At 54.4% G+C, this 15553-nt stretch overlaps 2 protein-coding genes across 3 annotated transcripts in view; both read right to left on the reverse strand.

The window, feature by feature from the left end:
- GNAI3 (G protein subunit alpha i3) overlaps nucleotides 1–12026 on the reverse strand; it is a 29434-nt gene extending 17408 nt beyond the window's left edge. For both annotated transcript variants that reach the window (XM_059867479.1, XM_059867477.1), the window contains exon 1: nucleotides 11776–12026. In XM_059867479.1, coding sequence (XP_059723462.1) covers nucleotides 11776–11893 — 118 coding nt within the window. In that variant the 5' untranslated portion in view covers nucleotides 11894–12026. The remainder of the gene's footprint in view (nucleotides 1–11775) is intronic.
- Nucleotides 12027–13132: 1106 nt separating this feature from the next.
- On the reverse strand, nucleotides 13133–14485 carry GPR61 (G protein-coupled receptor 61). Its single transcript, XM_059867845.1, has one exon. The coding sequence runs from the start codon at nucleotides 14432–14434 to the stop codon at nucleotides 13133–13135; it is 1302 nt and encodes a 433-aa protein (XP_059723828.1). The 5' UTR covers nucleotides 14435–14485.
- Nucleotides 14486–15553: the final 1068 nt, after the last annotated feature.

A 15553-nucleotide genomic window follows, 5' to 3' on the forward strand; every position in this document is an offset into this window, starting at 1 on the left:
TTGTCCAAAGTTCCTGTCCAGCTCTCCTGAAGCCCCTTTAGACCTCAGGTCTCCCTGGATCCTTCCCTCCTCCAGGGTGAACATTCCCAGCTCTCCCAGAGCAGCTCAGTGTTTATGGTCAGGTGTGAAAACATTAACAGTCTGTGGACTCAGCACTTCCACCCTGGGAGGACACAAATCCTTTTTATTTCCCACGCCCACCCTCCACATTCCCAGGATCCAAGTGCTGGGATTTCAAATTTGGTGCCCCCAAACAGCCCTGAATCCAGACTGAGAAGGGACTTTTGACATGACCTGTCTGCTTTTGCCTTCTCAGCATCATTTACTGTTGTTTCCTCCTTAGATTACCCCAAAATAATCTCCTGCCACAGCCAAGCTGTTCTACCTGTCACCAACACCATCAGATCCAGCCCTCCCAATACAGCACTAATTCCAACCAGATTCCTTTAACCCCTTCCTCTCTCAACCCCAAACACTGCCTGGTAGAGCAGGAATTCCTCTCTCCAAGGTTAATCACACCTTACTACAGAGGGGGAAAGTAGGAACCCACATCCTCTGAACTCTCTCCTCACCAACACACTACCCCAGACTGGCTCCTCAGCCATGGCCAAGCAGTGAGCTGTTATTCCTAAAGAAGTTTTTCCTGTTGTTCCAGGTTCTCTCTCTCAGGCAAGAGCCACCCAGACAAGGTACCTCATTAACACTCACTGAAAAACATCTTCCCTCCAGCTGCAGCTCTGGAATGGAAGGCTGAAGCTCCTGCTGGGATGGTCCAGGAGATGGGCAATGCCACGGGGAAAAAAGGGATTAACACTGCCCATGTCTAGTCTGACACAGAGGAACACCTTCCTGCTGACAAAAAGAGGATTAGATGGGATATTGGGAAGAAATTTCTAGAGGGTGATGAGACCCTGGCACAGCCTTCCCAGAGAAGCTGTGGCTCCCTCATCCCTGGAAACAACCAGGTTCATTGGAAGGTGTCTCTGCCCATGGCAGGGGGTTAGATGAGCTTGAAGGTCCCTTCCCACCCAAACAATCCTGGATTCCATGATTCTGGAGCCAGGCTGGGAGAGCTGTTGGTATCCAGCCTGGAGAAGGCTCTGGGGAGACCTTAGAGCCCTTTCCAGTGCCTAAAGGGGCTCCAGGAGAGCTGGAGAGGAGCTTTGGACAAGGCCCTGGAAGGACAGGATGAGGGAGGATGGCTTCCCACTGCCAGATGTCAGGGATATTGGGAAGGAATTGTTCTCTGTGATGGTGGCAAGCCCATGGCACAGTGTGCCCAGAGCAGCTGTGGCTGCCCCATTCCTGGGAGTGTCCAAGGCCAGGCTGGACAGGGCTTGGAGCAGCCTGGGCTGGTAGAAGGTGTCCCTGCCATGGCAGGGGGTGGAATGCAATGCCTGGAAGGTTCTCTCACTCCACTCCAGCCAATCATTCCCATTTTACTCTTCCTTTCTGGAACTGATTTCAACATCTCTAGGTCTCACTCCTGTCCTTTGATGCTTCTCTAAACACCTGCAGATGTTCACATCAGAGAAGTTGCTATTCCCCTCTTCCCAACCCACTGGAAAGGGTTTGCCTGAAGGGATCCATATTGGACCAACTCAGGAGCTTTTATCCTGCACCCTTCGTTTCCACTTCTGGGGACTTCCATGTGCTGTTTATAGCCAGTGTGGCTGAATCCTTCAGTAGGGGAATAACGAGTGGCAATCTGAATGCTACTAAAACACTGCTTCAGCCTACAGCAAACTGATGCTCCACACTAGAAATTCACATCAAGAGTGGATAGAGTTACATTGGAATTCTTACAGATTCCTCAGGCAAAGCCTTCAACTCTGGGACCTTAGACAGGGACTAGATGGGGAGCCAGGAAGACCTCAAAGATCAGGAGATGTGAGAGTGGATTCAAACCCATGGAAACCAGGGTGTTCATGGGACATTTCTGCCTGTCTAAGTAGAAGCAAACCTTTCTCCTCTGCTCCCATGAGCACAGCCAGACAGGGATCACATTCTGCCACAAGAAACCAGGGCTGAGCTCAGCGTGAATGTTGTAACCCCATGGAAAAACTGCTTCAGAAGCCTTAACTTCCCTTTTCCCAAAATAGCAGTGAGGAACCTCTTCATCCCACCCTGGACACAAAGAGCAGCTCATCTGTTACAGGGACTGCCCCACTCCATGGACACACCGGGCAAGAATTCCACAATGTCCCTGTCCTCAATGCACCCTTTCAGAAGCATTCAACCATTCCCTCTGGAAATCAGATGGAGCCAGAAGGCATCACAGCTTCTGAAAACCCCCACACCTCACCCAGCAACATGCCAGACCACACCTGTGACATCCCAGTAACAACATCCCAGTAACATCCCACAGGTTCTTAGGGAAAAGCTCAGCATCTAAGTGCTGGAATTCCATCTCCAAGGGTGGCAATCCCTGTACCCGTTCCTACAGCCAGATCCTACAGCTAGATCCCTTCTCCCTCCTGAGCAGGAGCAAACTGATTCAGCTTTCCAGCTGTATCAGAGCTGGCCCCTGGGAAAGCAAAGGATACACAGGGAGGAAATTATCATCCAACCATTTCCCCCAAGAAAGCCAGAGGATTTCCTGGAGCAGCAGATGGCAAGCAACTTGGCATGGCCATGTGCTGGAGATTACAGGGAAAAGAGCAACAAAACACAGCTTGGACTGGGGATTCGAAGAGAGAAATTCTACACAACCCTTAATTTTTGCTTTAGAAATTCTCCAAGGAGGTAGGTCAGACTCCCTACATCTTCCAGATATAAGCATCCAGTTTCCTGCTCCAGAAGGTCCTAAAAGTCCTGTTTTCAGTGGTATTTTTCCCTGAAGTTGTATCAAAACTGCATTAAACTGTACTTCAGGAAAGGAATTCTACACACATAATTAAGGGGAAAAGCCCTGGAACATCTGCAAGTTTCTGAAGAGAAACCAGGTCACTGCTGAAACAAATCCTTCCAGGGACGGAACAGGGATGCACCGGAAAATCCATTAAAGTACAAATGAGGAAGACAAAACTGAAGGGCCTGACACAGGCATGTAGCTTGGACCTCCAGCAGCAGCCAGTTCAGAAACTTTGCAGGGATTTGGTAGGAACTCCACTAGCCCACTCCTGAAGTGCTGCAGCCTTTGGTGAGCTCCCAGATCCAGGGGCATTTCAGAGTCAACAGCTTGGGAATAACCCCAGGAGTTCACTTGAAGCTCCAGAGGTGAGTTACAGACCTGGGAATGTGACAGGACCCTCCATATGAGGAGCAGACTCGAAGCCATGCTGGATCATCTGGCTGTGGTTACAGTTCCCAAATGGAACCAGCTCCCCTCAGACAGGCTGAAAGGGGCCCAAACAAACAGCTCAACCAAGTTGGGAGGAGTCCAGATCCAAAAATATCCACTGGCATGAGATCCACTGGAAGTGTGGAGCAGGAGCTGTTCAAATCACCCTAAATCCCAAAGGGCATTTCCCTGATAAACACATTTTCTTTATTTAACACTCACCCCACCCCACAAGGAATATGGACACCTCCCTCCCCTTACCCACCAACACCCTCCTTAGCTTTCCACAGCACTGCACTCCTGGATTGTATTCCATGAGGAATATCTCCCCAACAGCCTCCAGCATCCCACGGACCTGTGCAGCCACAGCTGGGGAAAGCTGAAGTATCAAATCCTCAGCATCTTCACCACTTCCCTCCTTCCAACTTCATCGTTTGGAATGCAGATCCCAACATCCTGACCTTCCTAGTGCTGCCTTCCTTGGTAACACAGATCCCATATGCCCTTCTTGAGGTTTTTTTAATTTCAGTGGACACCTAGAAAACTCTTGGATACCGCAGAATCAAATGCAGCAAGAGAACTGCACTGGAAATCAGGAGAAAGGGAAAAACACCAGAGAAAGGAGCAGTAGTGTTGTACCACCAGGCTTGAAAAAAACCAGCTATTGTTGGAAAAGTCAACAGGAACCAGGAGAGATTAGGCTGACACGCCTAGTTCCACGAGAATGATGGGAAAAACAGTATGTTTAAATAAAACAGGGCACATGGGCTGGCTACAGCCTCACTGCAGAGGGAACAGGAGCCACTGGCACAGGATAAACCATTGGAGGCTGTCACTGCCTCCAGAGGAGAAAAAGTTGAAGGCTTGGGTAAGGAATGGCATATTGGAAACAGGAGCAACACAAACCCTGAGATCACAGCAGTGAAATTCCAAGCACTGCTGGGCCTGCTGAAGCACATGGGCTGAAGCTGATGAGGCATTTCCCACCAAAAGGGACATGCACAGGAAGAGCAGCAGCCCCGATGGAAGATGCAGAATCAAAGGAGGAATCCTGGGATGGTTTGGGTTGGAAAGGACCTAAAATCCCACCCCATTCCACAACCTGCCATGGGCAGAGATACCTTCACTACCCCAGGTTGCTCCAATCCCTGTCCAACATGGCCTCAGACACACCGAGGGATGGGGCAGCCACAGCTGCTCTGGGCAAACTGGGCCAGGGCCTCCCCAGCCTGACAGGAGCAATTCCTTCCCAATATCCCATGTAACCCTGTCCTCTGGCAGTGGGAAGCCATTCCCTCTCACCCTGTCCCTCCACGCTCTTGTCCAAAGCCCCTCTCCAGATGTCCTGGAGCCCCTTCAGGCACAGTAAGGGGGTCTAAGATCTCCCTGGAGATCTCTTCTCTCTTCTCCAGGCTGAGCATTCCCAGTTCTCCCAGACTGGCTTCAGAACAGAGGGGTTTTCCTTTTTGCCTTGAAACTATTGGAGCCTCAACCCTGTTTTAACAAAACAACTGCTTTAAAGCTTAGAAACATCCTATGACCACTGAGAAGGTTGAAATATCTCCAGGAATTCTGCACCATTCCTGGGAAATATCAGGCTGTAGGAACCTGTCCCTGTCCCCTACACCCAGACCTGAGTGACCACTGAGTCACCAGGAACCTCCAGCAGACCCAGATACCTTCAAGATCAGAGAAACAGCAGCTCCCTGAAGCTTCCCCAGCAGGATTCCTACAGCAGATCCCACAAGGAAGGACACTTGGAGCAGCAGCCACTGCTGGGACAACATCTGGAGACCAACACCCCATCACAGAAATTCCTTAAGGAGTTGGTGAAAGAGCTACAAACCAGCAGCAAGCACCCTCTGCTGCACCCCTGAAAGTTTTTCAGGCCAGGCAGGATGGGGCTTGGAGCAACCTGGTCTAGTGGAAGGTGCCTCTGCCCATGGCAGGGGATGGAATGGGATAAGCTTTAAAATCCCTTCCAGCCCAAATCATCCAGGGATTTTATAAGCACAGACCTCAAATTTGAGTTTGTTTTCCCAGCTCTTTGATCTCCCCCAGGAGTGTTTTGAAGGAATTATGGCTGCTGTTGACCAGCATGGTTGGAGACCCCCATGGAGAGAGGCCTTGTGTGGCTCTTGGCTGAACATCAAACCACCATCTCCAGCCTCCTGGGCACCCACAGCTCCTCATGCACACACAGGGGATTACAGAATCATGGAATGCTTTGGGTTGGGAGGGGCTATAAAGCTCTTCCCATTCCACCCCTGCCATGGGACAACTTCCACTAACCCAGGTTGCTCTGAGCCTTGTCCAACCTGGCCTGGAACACTTCCAGGGGTGGAGACCTCAGAGCCCCTTCCAGAGCCTAAATGGGCTCCAGGAAAGCTGGAGAGGGACTTTGGACAAGGGTTGGAGGGACAGGACAAGGGAGAATGACTTCCCATTGCTAGAGGGCAGGGTTAGGTGGGATACTGGGGAGGAATTCTTCCCTGTCAGGGTGGTGATGTCATGGCACAGTGTGCCCAGAGCAGCTGTGGCTGCCCCTGGATCACTGGGAGTGTCCAAGGCCAGGCTGGATAGGGCTTGGAGCAGCCTGGGATAGTGGAAGTGTCCCTGCCCACGGAATGATATGAGCCTTAATGTCCAGTCCAACTCAATCCATTTCAGGATTTCATGATAAACAGATGTGCTTGGAGATATGGGATAAAAAGGCCAAGTCTGGTGTCTCTGGATCCAAGTCTGCATGGCGACAGCAGAGAAACAGCCAAGCAAGGCCTGTAAAACAGGAGCTGGATGGTAAAGCAACAGATAACTTAGAAAGAGAGGGAACATTGGGAAGACCTGGGCTTGGAAAAGATATTTCTTAGTTCTCCTGATTGTCAAGAGTCACCTTGTGCTGGGCCCGTTTTTAAAAGTCAAACACCCTCTGAATTTCCTGCAGGAACAACAATCCTGAGCTGTTCCAAACATGCAGCCAGGCTCTCCCTGCCCAGCAGCTCCTGCTGAGGGATAAACTCATTCCCCAAACACTGGGAGCTTGCAGGGATGGAGACCCCAAAGCACTGAGCTTCAGGAGGCCAACCCTGTGTCCCAGCATTTGGTGTTTGTTTCTAAAGCTGACCCAGGCAGCACCACCCTGGTAACCAGAGAAGGTTAAAGGATGCACTGAAGTGACCAAACACCAACTGGGAAAACATGAAACAAGAGCCAGGCATTGGATCCCCAGGAACAAAGGAGACAGCACAGGGATCACCACAAAGAGCGTGCTGGAAAAATAATCAGCATCTGTCCCTCACTGCAGCACCAAACCCCATCTAAGGCATGAATTCCATTTTTCTATCCCACTTCTGCAGGGAGCAAGTGCTGCATCCCAGGAGGAGCAGGCACAGCTCTGCTCACTCCAAACTTCCAGAAGATTAGATCCATTATCTAATTAAAAAATTCCTCTTTACAGCTCCCTCTGCTCTGCTGAGAAGAGTTATTTCAATGCACTGCCTCAGAATTTAATGAAACTTGAATCATATCCAGAGGGCTCTTGGAGCATAGATGGAATCACAATTCCTCAACCAAGCTGTCTGCTGGAAATTGTCCATCCCCAAATCCCAGGGCTGGGCATGGACACTCACCCCTGTGTCCTGACAAGAGTATATGATGTACACACAACACAGGGGGCAGAAGAATTCCCATACCACAGCTGGAAAATGGCAGTGTGCAGAAAAGAGGGCACCTGACCCTGGTGCAACAAATTCTCTTTTCCAGGAGATTAAATAAATCATGGCTGATTTCCTGAAAAACCCGAGGGGTTCAGGCACTCTGGAGATAAGGAACATTTTGCCTGTCCTGCACGTGGTTTTGGTGGGAAAAAGGCAGAACAGAAAGTCAAGGGGAAGGTATACAGAGACTCAATGGAAAGGTGGGAGAACATGGGTGGAAGCTGCAGCTCCCACACCTGAGGACAGGGAAATTCCAGCCTCCACTGCAGCTGTGGCAAGACCTCCACAGAGCTCAAAGCCCAGAGAAGAGCTGCATCTTCAAAGAGATCTGACCTGCTGTCAAATGAATTATAATCATGGAATTGTTGAGGTTGGAAAAGCCCTCTGAGATCGAGTCCAACCATGTCCCAGCACTGCCATGTCCACCCCTAATCCATGTCCCAGATGCCACATCCACATCTTTTTTGAGCATTTCCAGGGATGAAGACTTCACCACTGCCCTGGGCAGCCCGTGCCAGGGCTGTACAATCTTTGTCATGAAGAAATTTTTCCTCATATTCAACCCAAACCTTCCCTGGTGCAATCTGGCCTGAGGCAGGTCCTTGTGAACCGTGTGAAGAGAATCCTCCCATGGCCATGAGTCACCAGGAACCTCCAGCAGACCCAGATACCTTCAAGATCAGAGAAACAGCAGCTCCCTGAAGCTTCCCCAGCAGGATTCCTACAGCAGATCCCACAAGGAAGGACACTTGGAGCAGCAGCCACTGCTGGGACAACATCTGGAGACCAACACCCATCACAGAGCTTCGTATCACCATTCCAAGGGCATCCAGTAGCTCCAGAGCCAAGGAGCAGCCAGGTCTGACCACAGGTGGATCCTCTGGAACAGGGATCCAAGGCATAGCTGCTGAGCTCTGAGAAAAGCCACTTCAATTAACAACATTATTAACTGCAGCACCAGCTCTGCCAGGGTTTGCATCCCCAGAAAACACTTTCCTACCTTAAACCAAAACAGAAGTAAAACAGTGCTGAAGAAGCCTTGGGGAATTCAGGAAAGAAAAAAGATTGGAAAAATCAGTGTCAGGAAAAAGCTGAGGGCTCTTGGTGTAGTGGAGGAGAGTGAATTATGCAAATTAAGGTTATTTTAAAACAAATTTATGCTTTTAATTGTCTCTGCATTAATTAGCAGCATCACTTCAACGTAATTACACAGCATACCCAAACTCAGGGAAGCAGTCCAGGCTGGATAAAGGGTGTTTTGGGCAAAAACAGTCCAACCTTGGTGCATCCACAGAGCCAGAGCCACAAAATCACCACTGACAGGGATTTGGGAATGGGACAACTCTGGAATCCAGCTTCACCACTCGGGGTCACACAGACCCCTGAACAACATGCCAGACCTTGGCAAAGGCACTGCAAGCAGAGTGAAGGATCTGGGTTAGCTCCTAACCAAGCAGGAAGAGCTCCAGCACCCTCCTCCATTTGGCTGGAAAAATCTGCCAGGTTTCCCCACCAGCAGAACCCTGTGTGTGCCTGTTGAGGAGCCTTTTCCAGAGGGCAAATGGGAGGAGGAAAATGGGACTGAGGGCTCCTGGGCCATTCCCAGCTTGCTCCCAGCCTCCCAGGAGCTTCAGCTGCTGTTCCAGAGAGTGAATCCACTGTTGCCATCACTCCAACCATGCCAGTGCCAATGCCAGCAGAGCTGCTGGTGGCATTCTAGCATGGAACAATAATTACATCCCACAGGGTTGTAACAACCAGGGTCAGTAATTATTCAATACTCAGGTTTCATTTGTTTTATAAAATATCCCCAGAACTTAGAATTGCTCAACAAATTTCAGAGTTGTGAAAGGGAAACACAAGTGAGGGACTTGAAATCCCTGAGGAGAAGCTCCAAGATTAACTTTATCCCAGCAATCCTGCAGTTATCCAGGTGCTGGGGCCACTTCCCCCAGCATGTGAGCCCTCTCCCAGGTGGAAGGTGCTGCAAAAGTCAAGCCAAAGCTCCCAGAAGAAGGGAACACAACTGGAATTCTCTCTCCTTCCTCCCCTGCTCAAGAGAAGATAAGAAGGAGAGAAAGGAAAACACACCCAAACCCTGATCTGGGGATTTCTGACATCCTGTCCTCTCCTAAATCTCCTGATTTTTGGGGTATTTGACTTCCTTTCCTCTCCTCAGATCTTCCACTTCTGGCTGGATTTTTACTTCCTCTTTTCTCCCCAAATCTCCCAATTTTCAATGTCTTTACCTTCCTCTCTTTCTTCTCTTCCTAAATCTCCTGATTTCAGGTGTATTTTACTTCCTCTCCTCTCCCACATATCTCCTGATTTTCATGTGTATTTAATTCCTCTTCCAAATCTCCTGATCTGGGCTGTATTTCACTTCTCCACTCCCAAATTTCACTGTATTTGCATTTTCTCCCTCTCCTCTTCCAACCCTCCAGATTCTGGGTCCATCCCCAGCCTCCTCAGAGCCCAGCTGGGAAGGATCCAGCTCCCTCTCCACAGGCACAGCCCTTTCCCTGCTCATCACAACTCTGCAGATTTCAAACTGGGGCAGCTCTTTTAATGGAGCTGGGAAGGATGTGTGGACTCCAAACTTCAGGAAAAATTCTTTCTTTTTTCACCAACCCTGTCTGAGAGGGGCAGAAACCACTCAGGGAATTACAAGAGACCCTGCAGATCCAGACAGTTTTATGTGGGATAAAAAACCCATTCTCAAACCATGCAAAAATCCTCATGGGCTTTTCCATCTGCTTCTAGTGCCTCAGAGAAAGGATGTTCCCACTGCAGATAATTTCTCCTGGGAATCCCCTGCTCTGCTTTACCTGCACATCAAGAAGGATGTGTGTGGGGAGATTCCAGCATATCCTGGTATTCCCAGGAAATACCACACTCAGCTTTCAAACCAGGAAATATCTGAGAGAGATTTGCAAGTGACAACCAGGTGCAAACCTGACCTGGCATCAGGTAGATCGAGAGGGAGGTCCAGATCAACATTCCAATTACTCCTAAAAAGCTCCTCACCTGCAGACACACCAGGAAGTGCAGGAATTTTCCTGCCATCCAAAGACAACAGTAACCCAAAATCAGCTGCTGCTCTGAGTTCTAAAGCCTCGCCTGGTTTTTAACACATTCCAACTGATGACTGTTTGATTTTTGGGATACTCCCCCCATTCCATGTTTGCTGATAAGACCTATCTCGGCCTCGAAGCCTTGGGAGCTTTGGAAAAAATGTCATACAAAAATATGAGGAAAGAATTATTCCATTCCAGGGAATGTGCAAGTGTTGCTTATTAACACCAAAACAAACACCTGGAGAACAAAGGATTCTCCTGACACACAGCCAAGAGCTTTTCCATGGACACAGCAAGTACAAAGCTCGGAGCAGCTAGTGCAGGGAGTGAAGAAAAAAGGCTAAATGGGAAAGAAAAAGGATTCCTGGAGCAGGATGGTTCCTTCACACATCCTGCTCTAACAGGACCCACTCAGTGCTGCTGTTCAGATCCTCACAGACTCCATCTGTCTCCTCCGAGACAGAAAAATCAGGATAACCAAAAATATATACCCAGACCTTGAAAAGAGAAATCAGCATGAGCAGATGGTTCATCAGCCCCGAGTGGTGCTCATAAAATTGTGAGGATTTGAGCAGAACTCCAGAGTCCTACACTGGTTTGGCTTAGAAGCTCATCCCAGTCCATCCCCTGCCATGTGCAGGGGCACCTTCCACTATCCCAGGGTGCTCCAAGCCCTGTCCAACCTGGCCTGGGACACTACCAGGGATGGGGCAGCCATAGCTGCTCTGGGCACCCTGTGCCAGGGCATGCCCACCCTCACAAGGAGGGATTTCTCCCCAGTACCCAGCTTCTCCCCAGTATCTCATCTCATTCTGCTCCCCCAGCCTTCAGGGAGGGCAGCTTGTGCCTCCCCCGAGCTCCCATCATCACTTCCAAGAACTCCAAAACACAGACCAAACACAGCAAAACTCTGCTGAAGGGGAAATCCTTTTTACCGTTTTATCCCCTCTCCCTGACCGGGAATTTCATTCCAGCCCCAGCATTCCCTCCCTTCCATGCCCGGACCCAGGCACGAGCCGTGCCTCTGCCAGGCTTGGCCCAGTCCCATCCGGGAGGGAGCACGGGGACTTCCGTCAGGACACGGAGGGAACATTCCACCGGGAAAAGCCCATGGGCCACATCCCAGGACAGCCCAGAACACCCTCGCCCCCACTAGGATGGGATGAGCCGTGCCCTCTCCCTCGGAAGGGGACCAGGGGAACCTCGGCACCACCTCAGCACCCGGGGATCCCTCGCGATCCACCTCAGCCCCCCTAGGGATTCCTCGGGATCCACCTCAGTCCCCCTAGGGATTCTTCGGGAATCTCTTCAGCTCTGCCAGGGATCCCTCGGGATCCACCTCAGCCCATCCAGGGATCCCTCGGGATCCACCTCAGCCCTCCCGGGGATCCCTCGGGAATCTCTTCAGCCCATCCAGGGATCCCTCGGGAATCTCTTCAACTCCGCCAGGAATCTCTCGGGATCCACCTCAGCCCATCCAGGGATCCCTCGGGAATCTCTTCAGCTCCGCCAGGGATCCCTCGGCATCCACCTCAGCCCTGCCGAGGATCCCTCGGGACCCTCCTCAGCCCATCCATGGATCCCCCCACTTCTCCATTCCCAAACTCTTTCCTGAGGGCGGAGGCCCCCTTTGCCCCCCCCCAGAATCCCTCCGGAGCCCGGAAGACCGCATTCCGCTCTCCCCCCGGCCCCTCCTCACCGAGCAGCAGCAGCTTCACCTCCTTGGCTGCCTTCTCGCCGTCTTCCCGTAGGTTGCGGTCGATCATTTTACTCCTCTCCACCGCCGCCTTATCCTCGGCGCTCAGCGTGCACCCCATGGCGGCGGCGGGGGCGGCCGGGCGGCCGAGGGCGGGGGTACCGAGAGCGGGACCGGGACCGGGACAGGGCCGGGACCGGGATCGGAATCGGGGCCGCAGCTGCCTCGGCCCGGGCGGCTCCTGAGGCGGCGCCGGATTTCCTGTCCTGGCCGCAAGGCACGCCGGGAAATGAAGTCTCGCGGGGTGATAGAGTGAGTACTTCCGCCTCGGTAGAGCGGGGCATGATGGGAGGAGCCATCACTTTCCACCACGTTAGAGCAGAGTATGATGGGGCGGGGGGGGGGGGGGGGAAGCGCTTTACTTCCGCCTCGATAGAGCGAGACATGATGGGAAATACCCTACTTCCGGGCTCTTTTTGGCGGGCATGATGGGAGTTGTAGTCCTCGCGGGGCTCGGTGGGGTCCGTGGTGGCCCTAGCCCCCCCAGTCCGCCCTCATGAAGGGGACCCAGGCTCCGCACCCCCAGAGGGCCGGCCCTCGGGGAAGGGGAGCTGGTTTCCGGGGCTGAGGAGGGGTCTCGGGGCCACGGGGGGATGTAGGGGACACCCTCCGCAGGCAGCCCCCCTCTCCCCGTCCCTCCCTGGCTGTAGAAGGACCACCCATCCTGTGGAGGCCCCAAACACGAGCCCCTCACTCTTATCCCTGGCCCATCACTAGGCCTGTGCCCCCAGTCACTGCCCCCCAGCCATGGGTGCCACGGGACCCTCGATCCCTGCAGTGGTGGCCGTGCTGACTCCCCACAGCATCAACCCAACGAGGGTGGTGGGACCCCCTCAGCCACCTGCGATGGCAAAAATAGGGACCGCCACACCCCGATGAGCATGGTGGGACCTGCAATCCCCCACGGCAGTAAGGACCCCACACACATCAGCAAGAGTTGTAGGACCCCTAGTCCCCTGCTGTGGTGACGGAGACCCCCCCAAACCTCAACGAGTGCTGTGGGACCCCCAATCCCCCACAACAGTGAGAATCACTCCCACTCCAGCAAGTGCCAGGGACCCCCAACTCTCCATGGCTACAGCAAGGAGCCCCCACCCCATCGCCCCAGTGGGCCGTGTGGGCCCCCCAAATCCTCATGGCTGCAATAAGGACCCTCCACCCTCCATGGCAGCGTGGTACCCCCAGCCCAGTAAGCACTGTGGGACCTCCAACCCTCCATGGCGGTGACAAAGCCCCCCTCAACAAGTCACTGTGACCATCTCTCCCCTCAGAGCCACATTTACCCCAAACCCCCCAAACGCTACAGCCCCGCTTTGGCAGAGCCCGCCACGGGCACGAACACCCCGCTGCCCCCTCCCCACTCCATCGCCTCGGCCGTCTCCTCCTCGATCTGCCCCGGGATGCGGAAATCCACAGGGGGCAGGTCCCGCTCAGGGTTGGGGGGCTCTGGTGGGCGCCCGGTGCTCTGGAGGAACTGTAGGAAGTTCTCCTCGATGGAGCCCTCGCGGCTCGGCAGCCGCAGGTCCTCCTCTGGCGGCTGCTTGAAGAAGCAGGTGAGGAGCCGGCCGAGCTCGCCGCGGATCTGCCGGTTGAGGCAGCCGTAGAAGAAGGGGTTGGAGGTGAAGCAGCAGAACCCCAGCCAGGTGACCACAGTCTCGGCCGCCGGCCCAGCCAGGGGCCGAGTGCTCAGCGCTGTGTACAGCTGGAAGGAGAAGTAGGGCAACCAGCAGAAGAGAAACTGGCCGCCCACGGCCAGCAGCACGGCGGCCGCCTTGCCCCCACCAAACATCCTCTGTGGGGTGGTCCGAGGAGCCCCCGAGGTGGTGACCATGGTGGAGCGGCTGCTGAGCGACGCCGAGCGCCGCCGCGGCGTCTCCATCCAGGTGGGCGGCGGGCCGTGGTGCATGGCCGCCACTCGCGCCACCTTGAACATGCCACAGTAGACCACGACGATGATGAGGAGCGGCAGGACGAAGTAGAAGGCGGCGAAGAAGACCACAAAGACCTTGCAGGACGGCCCGCGGCTCCACTGCAAGGAGCAGCCGTGAGCGCCGGGCGCCGGCGGTCGGTCGGGGGACAGCCAGCCCAGCACGGGCACCAGCGAGGTGGCCACGGCCTTGAGCCACACGCCAGCCAGTACTCCGGCCACCAGCCCCGCGGTCATGCGCACCTCATAGCGCAGCGGGTGCACCACGTAGTAGTAGCGCTCCACGTTGACGGTGGAGATGGAGAGGATGCACATGGAGGTGAGGCACACGCTGAGGAACAGGTACACGCGGCACACGGCCTCGCCCAGCCCCGGGCTCTCAAACACGGCCGAGCCAGACAGCATCTCCAGCGGCATCAGCGTGAGGGCTGCCAGGAAATCCACCAGGCACAGGTGGAACACGAAGACGAACTTGCGCAGCGCCGGCGTCTTGGCGATGACCGTCATGACGGCGGCGTTGCCCACGATGGCCGTGAGGTCCAGCAGCACCATGAAGAACAATCCCACGGACTTGGAGGCAGTGTCCTTGAGCTTGGCCTCGGCGGTGCTGTTGGGGGGCCGGGCCCCTCCTCTAGAGCCGTTCCAGCCCCAGGGCGAGGGCAGGAAGGGCTCCATCCAGCGCAGCGTGGCCAGGCATCGCCAGAGGGTCACATCCTTGGTGGTCCGAGGGTGGGGGGGCACTCAGAGTACCCAAAGGTGCACCCCAGCCCTGCTCATGTCCCCACTGCTCAGCCAGGGGGTACCTGGGGGAGGTGAAGCTGTCACTGGAGAGGGCAGGATCCTGGAGGACCCCTGAGCGCTGAGCTGGACCCCCAGTTGCAGCCCCCAGGTACCTGGGAGGAGCTGGAGCTGTCAGAAAAGGGGGAGAGACTCTGAAGGGACCCCTGAGAGCTGAGCAGGGCCCCCAGTTGCAGCCCCCCCAGTACCTGGGGTGAAGGTGGAGCTGTCATGGTGGAGAGATGCGGGGGGGATCCCTGAGAGCCCGGGGGGGCTCACAGGTCACCTCTGACAGCCATGGCAGAGGCCACAGCTGTGCTGGGGGGAATGTGGAGTTGCCATGAGGGGACACAACCCCTGGGGGGACCCCTGAGAGCTGAGCTGGACTCCCACCTGCATCCCACAGATACCTGGCGGCAGATGGAGCTGTCAGAAGAGAGGGGTGACCCTGAGGGGACCCCTGAGAGCCATGGTGGGATCACAGCTGACCCTTGAGTGACACAGGATGGGGCTCAGCCCAGTTGTGACCCCCATCCACAACCCCCAGGCACCTGGGGGAAGGTAGAGCTGCCAGAGGGGACAGAGAGCTCTGGGGGACACCTGAGATCCCAGGCAGGGTTCAGCACAGCTGTGACCCCCCTCACATAGTCCCCATCACCCCCATCCATCTCCATAACCCCCTACATCAAATCCCTTCCCCAACCAAAAGCCTTGTTCCCCCAAAAATGAGCAATTCTGGGGTAAACCCCCCTATTTCCAACGTTTCAACCCAAAACACCCCAGCGGAGCCCCTTGCCCAGAGTGTGGGGACCACACGGGGGGGTCGGGATGGGTGGGGGGTCCTGAGAATGAGGAGAGGGGAGGACCCAGCACCCCCAAGTCCTGGGTTCACCCCTTGTGCTTGGAGGCCTTGTGTGACCCCCCCCACCCCGAGCTCACACCCCCTCCATGGGGATACGAGGGGGATGTGGGGGCTACCCCAGACCCCCCGGGTGTTCCCCACGGGGGCAGGGGTCC

The sequence above is a fragment of the Haemorhous mexicanus genome, chromosome 25 (genome assembly GCF_027477595.1).
Source record: "Haemorhous mexicanus isolate bHaeMex1 chromosome 25, bHaeMex1.pri, whole genome shotgun sequence".
Taxonomy (NCBI): domain Eukaryota; kingdom Metazoa; phylum Chordata; class Aves; order Passeriformes; family Fringillidae; genus Haemorhous; species Haemorhous mexicanus.

Bases quoted from the DNA above. Each gene is read 5' to 3' on its own strand.
- GPR61 (XM_059867845.1), bottom strand. From the start codon at position 14,434: ATGGAGCCCTTCCTGCCCTCGCCCTGGGGCTGGAACGGCTCTAGAGGA.